The sequence below is a fragment of the Anoplopoma fimbria genome, chromosome 17, assembly GCF_027596085.1.
Source record: "Anoplopoma fimbria isolate UVic2021 breed Golden Eagle Sablefish chromosome 17, Afim_UVic_2022, whole genome shotgun sequence".
In the NCBI taxonomy this organism is placed as follows: domain Eukaryota; kingdom Metazoa; phylum Chordata; class Actinopteri; order Perciformes; family Anoplopomatidae; genus Anoplopoma; species Anoplopoma fimbria.
The window spans coordinates 4,168,362-4,180,995 of NC_072465.1; the positions used below are offsets into that span (position 1 = coordinate 4,168,362).

The window sequence follows — 12,634 nt, forward strand, 5'->3', positions numbered from 1 at the left end:
AAAGGTTTTATAACAGTTAAATTGCAAACATCTGATGCTGTTTGACTTGTTTATTGATGGAAACCGAAGATCAGCATGCCCTGATTTCACAATTACCCAAACAGAAAGGTGTTTTAAAAGTAGATGTTTTTTTCCCTCTCGAACACAATGAGGGGTTGTGTAGATGCAGTTCGTACCAGACAAACTGTATGAATCAAATACAAACAAACACAACAATAAGCACTATTGTACAAAAGGATTGTCACTTTAATCAGATGTACAATATTTGTGGAAGAATAGAATGAGCGTGTTAGTCATTGTGAGTTAAACTTGTCAGAACTGATAATGACTGATACCTTTGGTCGCCTGGCCATTTGCAAACAGGTCTGCACCAGATCTGCGGTATAATCCACAATTACCTAGCAACATCTGTTTGCTCTGACCAAGGCACTCACTCAGTCACACAGAAACACACAGCTGAAGAGCCATAGAGATATTAACAAGATGGACGAGCTTCACTGCAGGGGTTCGTGGTTTCATTACAGGGCATTGCATTTTTGACTGTTCTCATTGATTCTCAGCATCCTCTGTCCTTATCGCTAAGCTGTGGGGGTGTGTGTTTCCCTACAGGTTTCTGAGATCACTCATCTGGCCTTCCTTATTTCACGGTGAGGACACACACATACACACACACACACACACACACACACACACACACACACACACACACACACACACACACACACACACACACACACACACACACACACACACACACACACACACACACACACACACACACACCAAAAGACAAAAGCAATGCCTGCATCATTTCCGACAAATGAGGTCAGAGGTCTAAGCGTGTTTGGTAAGGTAATTATTTTTCCAGACGGTGAAGGAAAGCCACTGCTTTTAGGTGGAGGATGACGCAGATGGAGCTGCGTTGACTGCTGACAGTTACTGAACCAAAATCAATTAGGTGTGCCAAATAGATGTGAAGTCTTCAACCGCACTTCCCATTGATGTCCGAGTTCATCAATGGTTCAGTGACAGTGAAATTTTCACAATTAGTTATTAATACGCTATCTGGTTTTGTGTGTATATTACTTAATTTTTTTCAAGATGTAGCACATTTTCAAAGACATGATTTAAAAATGGTCTGATAATAAAATTATATACAAAGCAAAACTAAACTGAAGTCTGTCACACAGTGAATGGGACTTAAATGCTCCCATGTCACCCAACAACCCAGTGAAATGTGCTGCATGTGACACTCAACAAGGACAGTGGGTTGCCATGCCAACCCCCTCCTTTTGTCATCTTTACTGTCGCTGTGGAAATCAGATAGAAACCGTGTGACAAACCAGAAAACAAGAGCATTATAATATAAGACTGGTAGAACACGGATGTTGAATTTTGGCAGAAAGATTTATTTCATGATGTTTTGATTGGCGCTCAACTGGAGTAAAATTTGCTTCAAATCTGACGTTTTTACATAAACATGCTGTGCAGTCAAACAACGATCAAACACAATGAACTGTGCTTTAAATTCTAGTTTACTGTAAGTCTACAGAGATATGATCTGTTTAAAGAGGTGGAGGATCAAGCAGACACTAAATACATAGTAAACATTTTCAAGGAGAGTATTTTCAAGCCATTCAAGCTTGGAAATAATGGAGTAAAATATGCTTAAAGATCACAATCACATAATTATTTAATACATTAAGCAGGAAAAGATAAGAATTTATGCTGATAAATTTACAAATAATAATACATTTGATATAGAAAATTTCAAAACAGACAGAGGCAGTTTTAAAGTACTTAACGAGCCTGTAAATATAAGATAAAAACTACTTTAAACAGAGTAGACCTCTGTAGCAAAATAGAAATGAAATAGTTAAACAAGATAATACAAATATACATTTATACAAACACATATAATACATTTACAGATACATCAAATATACATACAGTATTAAGCAATTGATAGTGGTAATGTCTTTGTACCAGCTGTATTGAGCAGAAGCGCATTCAGTCTTCAGCACAGCATTGCTGTTGTCAATATGAGTAATACCTGAAGGAAAAGAAGCAAAGGTTAAGAGTTGTCTCATTCATTCATGTCAACAAAGCTCAACCAACGTTGTACAAATGTCATCTGATATCAGAAGATGCTGTGAAAAATCCATTACGGAGTCAACCAGATTGGCATGGCTTTGCAGGACAGCATGTTTCTGAGTGGATGTGACGGGGTTCATACTGTTATCAGCAAGTGTGAAGGTCAGATGGACTGTGTCTCTGAAGGGCATCTGACTGACGGACATCAGACATGGTCATCACTTTCATCCACCCTGTTTCACTGAAATCTGAGCTGTATGTACCATAAAACAGATAAATGACAAAGGATGAGTCAGTGGACTTACAGGAAGTGCACCAATCACACAGGAAGTCTGCCGATCACACAGCAAGTCTGCTGATCACACAGCAAGTCTGTTGATCAGAATTTAATTAGTTTTCGTGTTGTTGCATATGGTATTAATCTTTGTCTCAAATATATGCACTACTCATGCCAATTATACCTAATTTATGGAAGTAACCCTTCTATTGATAAGAAAAAGAAAACCACTATGGTAAGAAACACAGGGAAATAAAACATATTTAGTTGTTGCACTTACTGTATTCGTATCAGTTCGCTGCACTTATTGAATTCGTATTTGTTTACTGCACTTATCCTATTCGTAGTAGTTTGTAGCACTTATTATATTCGTATTAGTCTGTTGCAATTATTGTTCTCGTAGTAATCTGCCTCTGCACTATACTTTTGCTCTGGTTTATGCTTTAAGATGCTTGTTTAAGAAAGGAGATGCACTTATGACTTCTGGTGACTAGTAGTTCTCTTGAATACCTATGTTGAATACACTTCCTGTAAGTCGCTTTGGATAAAAGCGTCTGCTAAATGACTGTAATGTAATGTAATGTAATGTTATTATAGCAAATATATAGTATAAGACTGTGTAAAACTATACATTTCTCAAGTGCCGCACTAAAGTACAATTCTGAGGCACTTTTACTTGCTACTTTATACTTCCACTCCACAACAGTTAAGAGGGAAATGATGTACTATTTGCTCCACCATAAATCCTTGGAGAGCTTCAGTAAGTAGTGGCTCTGTGCAGACTGAAGACAGTCCCGTTGTTGTCCACCAGAGGTCGCCGTTGAGCTAAATAAACGCACCAGCTTCCTGAGAGGAAACAAAGTATAACATCAGCGGTGAGTCAACTCTTCCCTGGTCTGTGGGGCGTGTCCCGTCGTGAAAAAAAAGTCCAGTTTTCCTTTCTTCCTGTGTTGCTTGTTGATTTGATACAATATTATGTCTATAATATATAGTTTATATGGATCAAGCTCACACACTTTTAACGCACTTTTTCTCCTCTCAACATTCATATGATCACCTATATGTCAAATCTGTGTTTTAGCATCGACAAGTCTGTGAACAACATAAGCATCAAAGATCCTGATAAAGTACAAGACCTTACTTGCTGCAACCCCATCTTTAATAGGCTACACACACACACTGCGAAAATATTTGCCTATGCATACTTTAATCAATCATCATAGACAGAGTTTTCCTGGGCGGGAGGGGCAACTTATTTTTTCTGCAAGGAGGCAGATCAGGCTGGAGACTCTCAAACACAGCACCGAGGGAGCAGAAGTGAGCTTAAAGAAAAGTGAATCCACCCGTTTGTTTTAAAGATGCCACACAAGAGACGAGGCCATGGTCACCATAAACACCCAAAGGAGGCAGAAGAAGTAAGTGTATTGCATGGCACACACGGAGCAAGTTGATCGTACAAGTTTAGTATGTGTTTACAGATGCAAATCATCTCCAAAACACACACCACATGGTTTATTCAAAGGCAACAACGTCACAGTTTCCATTAAAGCATATGGATATGTTCTTTGTTATTCAATGTGTGCAAGTAGAACACATGTTCTATGCTTGTGAAGTCTTCGATCGCTGCATGGATTAACCTTGTCTGTGAATCAACACCATCAGTCAATCCATACATCAGGGGTTCCAGTAGCTGAGAGGCTATGTTCGTGTGGTTCTCCTATTTGGCCAAACCCACCCTCAGCAGTTTAGCTATAAAAAAATCACAATAGAGGAGTTTCAAGTTCCTTCCGTGGAAATATGCAACTGTTAGTGGGAGTGTTTGTGTGTGTCTTTTGTGTGTGTGTGTGTGTGTGTGTGTGTGTGTGTGTGTGTGGGTGTGGGTGGGTGTGGGGGTTATTTATATATATATATATATATATATACTGGTCAGTGCTTGATTTTTCTTTGGTTATGCGGAAGAGCCAGGTATCCCACAGGACAAACAATGCATTTTCATTGCATTTAGTGTTGACTGAGTCAGAAGAGGGCTACAGTACAGACAGATGAGTGAAGTAAGTTTTTGGGGAGTGGCTCAATGTTTGAGAAGGCATGAGACACAAGATCTTGTGGTGAGAACGGGGCGAGAGTGGCAGTGCAGGGTAGAACATTTTATTTCAGGGCTGTGCTCTCAAGAACTTCCCTCCTAGTCCCTCATGGCGTACGCAGCATATTGGAATAGTCTTGTGAGTACATTTGCAACTTCTCCCTCTTTCTGCTATTTGACCCTCTGGCAAAACTCTTAAACAACACTTGACTAATAGTTGGCACCCGTAGAGACGCTGAATGTGTTTCTTTATTGTCTAAACCAGCACAACTTGTCTGAATTTGTAAGGGCTTTGCGATTGCTCTTTAAAACTTGGCATTGGCTGCACGAGACAACCTTTAGAAGTTAAATAAATTATTGTAAGGGCATTGTCCATATTCTGTCACACACAGTGTTTAGATATGAGGGTGTGTGTCTGTTTAAACTGAGATAAGCTCCAACACACACACTTGCAGTCCCAGTTATTCCCTAGGATCGGATGTAAAATACGCTGTCTTGCTACAGTTTCAACACATTCCAAACTATTTATGTTGAACATTTTGTAAGGATACATTTTTTTTATTTTAATGACATACTGAATCATTGCTTACACAAATACCAAAATTTAATAAAATACTATCTGATGTTTGCTTTTTATTAGGTAGCATTAGGCTTTCACAATCTTGAAAAAAGCAAGAAAAGAAACAAGAAGATAAGAAATATATGAAAGATTTTTGGTCAGATGTTAGATCAATAAACCCCGACACAATACAATAGGTTGAAATGACTGCATCCTGTACAGACGTTCCATTGAACTTCACTTACGCTAACAAGTTGGTGCGTGTGTGTGTGTGTGTGTGTGTGTGTGTGTGTGTGTGTGTGTGTGTGTGTGTGTGTGTAGCAAGGAGAAGCAGTCGCTGCCCCACTTGAAGTCCATCATAGTAGCAGGTTTGCATCCTACTATCCCCCTGCAGGGTCCTGCTATGGCAAGGTACTGATTCAACTCCTCCTGCTGTCTCACAGATGTTCTCTGAAGTCGACGAGTCCTTGATTTTTCCCCATACAGGCAGAATCTAAAACAGGAGTATTTTCGCCTAAATGTGGGATGGATCCCATTCTGATTTATTTGTCTTTTATAGTGTTCATTTTAGGATTTAAATTGTTTGGATATATTTAATAATTTCTATAAAACAAGCTCTCTAATTTCTGTGGTCATGAAAATAGACTCAATAAAGGAAAGCGAGATTTTCGTAACATACTTGCATTAGAGTAGACAAGTTGCGTATTGTTTTTAAGTAAAAGGCTAACGCTTTCATTGCAGTATTCTTTGTCTCCCTCTGCTGAGTCACACTTGAGCGCGCTAATGCTGATTTGTCAGATAAGAGCTGTTTGTTTGTAAACCAGCCCATGTTGATGAGGAGGGGCAGTAAATCCAAATATTCCTAAACTGCTTTTATCTTTACAAGGAACCCGTCTTTATCTTTTTAGAAAATAACACATAATGTCTGACCTGTAATATTTATTTTCTGATGTCTTTTTTAAATGATGTAAAAGTTATTTATCTGCAAATGGCTTTAAAGTGGTTAGGCATTCACACACTCCTGGCTAGCTGGTGAAGAAGCCCAGTACCTTTTCGGGAACATAGGGGAGCCAGTATGTGGGGTGGTGATGGACAGATTTTGTCGATGTCTGCACTGCTATGCTGGTGACTGTAGTACGACATGGGTCTACATTTAAAGAAGAAGGCCAGTATAGCAGAAGAGTCAATGCTCACTTATGTGGCACTGGCACCATATTTATGGCAACATCTGGACATTTCCTCATTCATTTTCACTCATATTTAACTGACTTTATTCTCTCAGGTAACGCTCCTATTCTAAATGTTGAGGTTAAAGTATCACTTGTTCCTGTCACTAAACTGAATATTTCTGTTCAAATCTAAATTCAAATGCCATACAAGTGATACTAGTCATTTTAGGTCTTTGGGAGGTTGAAACACAAGATATATCTTTTTGGTTTCCATGGTGCAGCTAGAGTTACAGGCTGGATCATTTGGCATTACACTATGTGTGCAAAGGTGTGTCTGACTGGAAATGTACCACGCTGTGGTTGCATGGGCAGATGCCTGTGTGTACACACATGGGCAAGCACGAGCAGTTGTAGAAGTCCATTTACATTGCAACATGTACGTACCGCTGTACCATAGACTGAATGCTTTAGTCATCGGGTACAGAGAAAAGGGTTAGAAAAGCAAACTTGTATGACTTCATTCCTTTGCTGTGTGAACACACTGGTTGATCAGATTAAATACAGCACAGGGTTTTAAAAGTCTGACATTGAAGGCTTGCTCTCAGAAAACTGCAGACCCCAAACATTGCCTCCATCAACACAATTTAGTTTTTTCCTGCATGTCCACAGGTTTTCAGCATAGGTTAATATCTGTAGGTTTTATTAATGGGTAGAGGAGATTGTTGGTGTTGAAGGAACATAAGAACCATTTTGATGGGACATTCTGAGCTTTGGTAATATTTCTTGTTGCACCATTGTAAAATAATATTTTTTGTAGGCTAACCCCTACGATAAGTCGTTTTGTAGGGGGCTGAAGTTTCGGAACCACAGTTCCCATAATGCGTTCGGGGCAATAAACAGGAAGCATAATGTTGCCATGGAGTCATGTGTTACCTGGGAGCAACAATTGAAGCCCTGTCTTTTGTTTGTTTGGTTTTAGTCACATTGGCAACATTAAAAGCATGCCGAATCAGCTACTAGGAGTTCCTGTACAAGATGCATCCGTTAATGTACAGACAACTACCACGTGAGTACCGTTACTGTGATACTGGAGGAAAGAACGTGAAGATTCTAAGGCAAGTTCTGGAATCATAAAGAACTCCCGAAGAGTTCTGAGCGGATCTCTGGACGTTTATGCGCGCCTGAATATTCAGAGATGTTAATACGCCAGAAGAGTTAGTCCCACTGAGTGTTAAAATGTGTGTCATGTTTCTGTGTTCAAGTTTGACTCCGAGAGTGATTTTTGACGCGTAGCCATTACTGCTGTCGCCTCTGTGTGGCGTGTTGATGTTTTTAGAACCGACATGCACCCGTCTCTTTCACCTCAGTCATCCCTCCCCCGGAGCGGCTCTTTGTAAATTAATGAACAACAGTTATAAGCTTTTAATGCTATTCAATTATATTCATTGTCTGTATTGGAAGTCCTGTCAGACAGTAAATTACCCTGTTTTAATAGTCTCTAATTATCCATGTCCACTGATATTAATTTATGTGTAGCCTTTATGTCTTGATTCTGTTAAGAAATCTAATAGGGATTTCTGTTTTTGTCATTCAGTTTCAGTATAATATTGCACCTGCAATAATTTTACTTTTTGCAATGCCAGTGAATTGTATTTGACATCCTTAAACTATTCTATGTGGCATGTATAGGGAAGCTAGAGCTCACAACTCCACCTGGACTTTGAGTTTTAGTGACCATCCAACCTGCGTGATGCACAAACAGGAGCTTATGCTTTGAGATGCTTGTTTAAGAAAGGAGATGCACTTATGACTTCTGGTGACTAGTAGTTCTCTTGAATACCTATGTTGAAGACACTTCCTGTAAGTCGCTTTGGATAAAAGCGTCTGCTAAATGACTGTAATGTAATGTAATGTCATGTCTGGACAGTTTATACTCACTAATAGTACAGTACATTATTTCCATATTTTGCTGAGGTGTGCTACTAAAACACTAAAACACAACAAGCAAAAGGCTCAGACTGATTCCATTGCAGTGACTCACTCAAAGACTGTATTGTCTGCACTGCACACCCCACCCAAGATCTGCTCAAAAGGATGCAAGATACACCCAAGTCATAGGTGAGGTGAAGCCTCAGAGATATGTCTGGAATTGCAGTAAAGTAAAGGCAGAATATACTTTTCTGCACAGTGTGTATTTGTGTTTTCATAGAAGGTAGTATTGAATGTAATGCTGTCTTTCCACTTCTGTAGTTTGCTGCATGATACTCAAATACAGTTTAAAGGAAAGCATGTCTCTTAGTATGGGGGGGTAAAGGTTCAGAAAGCCAACACCCATGCTGTAAGCTAAATCTATTAGTCATGTGTTCTGTAGAAACACTCCCTAAATTCTTTGCTGCCGCCACAGCTGTTTTAATGCACAGAACCATGATGAAATCCCTTCATTTTGCCAAAGATCACAATCTTTTATTTGCTCAGCCAGTCCATATTGATAGTTTTGACATGGTGACTAGAAATAACAAGGGTTCAATCGATATCAGAGGTGGTGATCTCACTCGAAAACATGCCAAGGTTGAAAGCTCAGTCTTGTGTTTCTTGACAGATAGGTGAAGCAGATGTGTTATTAAACTAAAGTATGGCCCCTCCCTTTATTCTCATAGGCAATTAGGCAACCAGGGTGGTTACACAAGCGTTCTTTTATTGCTGCGTGTACAAAAGTAGTGTGTACCCAATCATGCATGTGTCTCTATACCTGTGTGTGCTCAAGGCCTGTATGTCACAAATATGGGTGTGTGCTTGTTGATAAGTGGCTTGGATATTGTCTCAGTACACTGCAAGAAATAGTTTTACACACCTGCCCAGGCATATTTTTATGCATGTTTGCCCTAGTGTGTGTGTGTGTGTGTGTGTGTGTTTTGAAGCAGTATCTGTTTCCCTGAGAGGCAGCTCAGATGTGACCCCTCATCAGGTGGGTGTCAGTCCACGGTCAGCTCACTTCCCTTTATAGCCCAGAGAGTTACGGCCCGACCACTCTTGTGACTTCCACATCTGAGCCGTCTCCCTCTGGCCCCTCTGCTCCCCGACCACGCCCCCCTTGGGTGCCTCCGCCCCCTCTCTCCCTCTCCCTCTCCCTTTCCCTTCCCTGTGAGTTGGAAACATGCTGCAAGCCGACAGACAAGGCAGAGGCTCATAGACATCCACTCACACATAGACACGCTCGAAGGCACTTTCAGCCAACATGGGCCAGTTATTGACCTGGATCCGAGGCCCACAGGACGGCCAGGCCCTGCAGGATGTGTCCGTGGAGGAGCAGGTGTGTGCAGATGTGTTTGCCTGTATGTCTATGTGTGTCTGCTTGTGCCATTGTATGTGCTGAGCAACTAATCCAAAAGTATACACATATGTTTTGTTTTGTTACTGTAAGTCAGACTGCAAAGCTACTCGTATAAATACTGCTTTCTTTTGTTAGTTGTGTTAGTCCAGTTTGTGCTGTGTGTTTAACAAAGGACTTGTAGGGAAAACTCTTATGGGGAGGAAACTGTCTTGGCCCCAATCCAAGTCAGACCTCTCTCTCTCTCTCTCTCTCTCTCTCTCTCTCTCTCTGCTGGAATGTGAGGCTCTTGGTCAGCCTGTGGGAGTTCAGATACAGAGTGTGAGTTTTGTAGTAGTCAGATGTTAAACCAAGGCTTTGACAAGGCCTGCATTGTTTATACCTGTTGCGACAAGTACCTTCCACAGGGGAAACTGATAGATTCCTGTTAGTGGTGGTGGTTAAGAGAAGATGGGTATTCTCATTTCATTTTCATAAAGAAAAAAACATTAGGTTTGGTATTTTTTTTCCAGGACAGTGTTTTGAGTTTGTAGGTCTCGCCCAAATAGCATTCTCCTGTGATAAACTGCAGCGGCAGATGGAGCATTATGAAAGGGTGTGTAGCTGGAATAAGTTTAAGTGTTCTTTTTTTCTTTGCACAATTTGGAATAGCATGTACTGGATGTAATTTCCTGTAACCTCAGTGCCATTATTTTTTGTTACATCATGCAGAAACTGTGATATGTGACAGGTCTACATTGGCTGTCCTGATGTCAGTACTTTGTTATCAGAGCTTTGTTAGTCACTTATTGGGTCAAAAGTTCAAATGTGTCCTGGGAGGATGACTGGGCACAGATAGCCTTCTGACTTCTTGAGGTTTGTTTTGTTTTGTTTTGGGCTTAAAATTCTTAGGCCGGAGCTGCAGCAGTCTGCCTCCCCACCACTCTCTGTTGTCAGTGGTACACTGACGGGGAAATGACCAATGGAAAAACATATCTGCACTGAACATCCAGTGCAAAGTCTGAAAATGACAAGAAGAAAATGGAGCAAGAAGAGAGGTCGAGCGAAGTGGATGTTGTTCACATGAGTCACTGAGTCATTTGACACAGTTTCATACTGTGATACAATTTACAGCTATTTCAACACTGCAGTGGACTTATAAATAATTTCTTATTAACATCATGTATATCTGCATTATTCCAAACCTACTGAGAATAATCGTATTAGTGTCTTTGAACTAAGCAGTAATTTTAGTAAAACATATTTTTAAAGACTTTTACATAAGTAAGAAGCAATACCACAGTGTAAAATAATTCAGAATTCAAAAGGATTTACTTAAAGCAGCTATAATAGAGTTTCTATTCAAGACAATGTGACTGGTGTCGCTCATAGTGATGAACCTACAGAGAGTTCTCTCATGAATATGCAGCTCTGTATTATTTATATTACTGATTATTACGATACTTTCATTCACGTGTAAGCAGCATTTGTTGTTGCAGCGGGTTGCCTGTTGAACAAATTTAAACTACCAGTACTTTATATAGCCTTATGTTAGGTCTTCACAGATTGTGATTGTAAAATAATATTGGCAATATAAACTAGTAAGTATAGCAATCAAATGTTGTGGCATAAAAAGCACAATATTTGTCTCTGACACATAGAGAACTAAAAGTGTAATTTTACAGAACCTCAAAATTGTCCTGAAGCACAGAGCTTGAGAAAGGTACTGCTTGTTCTTATTGTGTCAGCCTACAGCACAAAGTTTGTCTTCAGAACAAAATAGTGTTCAAGCCTCTGCTGACTCATTTGACCAAACGGAAATCTGATGTTTACTTTTCCTCTGTCAGGAAATGACAAATCAAGACTTGGAGTTCCCTCTGTTTTCCCATGATATAAATCACCACAGACCACCTGTGTCTTGTGCCATGTCTATTTGAAAGATATCTTGTCACAAGGTGTCTGGATACTGAAGTTCAAATGTCATAAACTTCTGACGGTGTGCAAAAAACAAAATAAATAAAGTGTTCCAAATAGGCTAAAGGCAAGAGGGCGTCAGCTGTATTGATCAGATGCTGTTCATTATGTGGCACTCTGTAATAAACCCTGAGGCTGTGTGTGTGTGTGTGTGTGTGTGTGTGTGTGTGTGTGTGTGTGTGTGTGTGTGTGTGTGTGTGTGTGTGTGTGTGTGTGTGTGTGTGTGTGTGTGTGTGTGTGTGTGTGTGTGTGTGTGTGTGTGTGTGTGTGTGTGTGTGCGTGCTTGTGCCAGGAAGAGAGGGAGAGCACATCATGTACGTACGAGCATAAATACACAGACTTTCTTGTTTACACAAAGCCTGCACAGCTAAATATTATTTTTCCATTTCATGTTTGATGTGTTTTTAAATGTTGGTGTTTATCTCGATGGCCCGTGTGGCACTCCTTGAGACTTGTGAGATTTCTCACGTCACTGTCAGTTTGGCTCGAGTTGAGAGCTTTTGTCGTGTCAGTTATGTAAAAGTAAATCTGGGAGAGTTTCCAGGCCTTCCACCTGAGAATGTGCTTCAGCTAGATGATGTTGTTCAGCACCAAACTCTTTACTGAGCATTTGTTCTGCTGTCGGTTTACATCTTCCACGCTTGAGGAAAAGCTGGTGCTCTAATGTTTGTCCCGACAAGTAATAGGTAATGAAGACCCGGCTGCCTGACGCTTACTGGAAATTGTAATGTGATATAATGATTGAGATTCTTGGTATCGCTTCACATAAACACATGAAAGTGGAAAGCTGAAGTTGATGATGCCATGTTAGCAAGCTTGTGATTATCATGAGATAAAATTGCTGACAAGTCTCAACAATATCCTGATGATCTTATTTTCTCTACAGAGGTAAGACATAGGCTCAATCTGAGTAAATAAGTAGAGGAAGGAACTAATATTTGGTGCGTGTTTCTAGTGTGGCAGGTCAACAAACCAGGGGGAACGTACAGTGCTAAATTTAGAGATGGTACATGGACATGTAGCAGAGCAAAGGACAGCTATAGCTTACTGTAAGGGTGGGGGGATATGGGTGCACATGAGGAGAGTTTCACAGGGGTCAAGGGATTTTGTTGTTGTTGTTGATATTGATACACCGCAGTCACCACTCTGTAATCATGTGTTTATAATTGTT

At 40.2% G+C, this 12,634-nt stretch overlaps 1 protein-coding gene across 1 annotated transcript in view; it reads left to right on the forward strand.

The window, feature by feature from the left end:
- The first annotated feature begins 9,328 nt into the window (after positions 1 to 9,328).
- Positions 9,329 to 12,634, forward strand: part of cast (calpastatin) — a 30,013-nt gene continuing 26,707 nt past the window's right edge. Inside the window, 1 exon segment of the mRNA XM_054616114.1 lies at positions 9,329 to 9,492. Within this exon segment, the coding sequence (XP_054472089.1) occupies positions 9,418 to 9,492 (75 nt within the window). The 5' untranslated portion in view covers positions 9,329 to 9,417.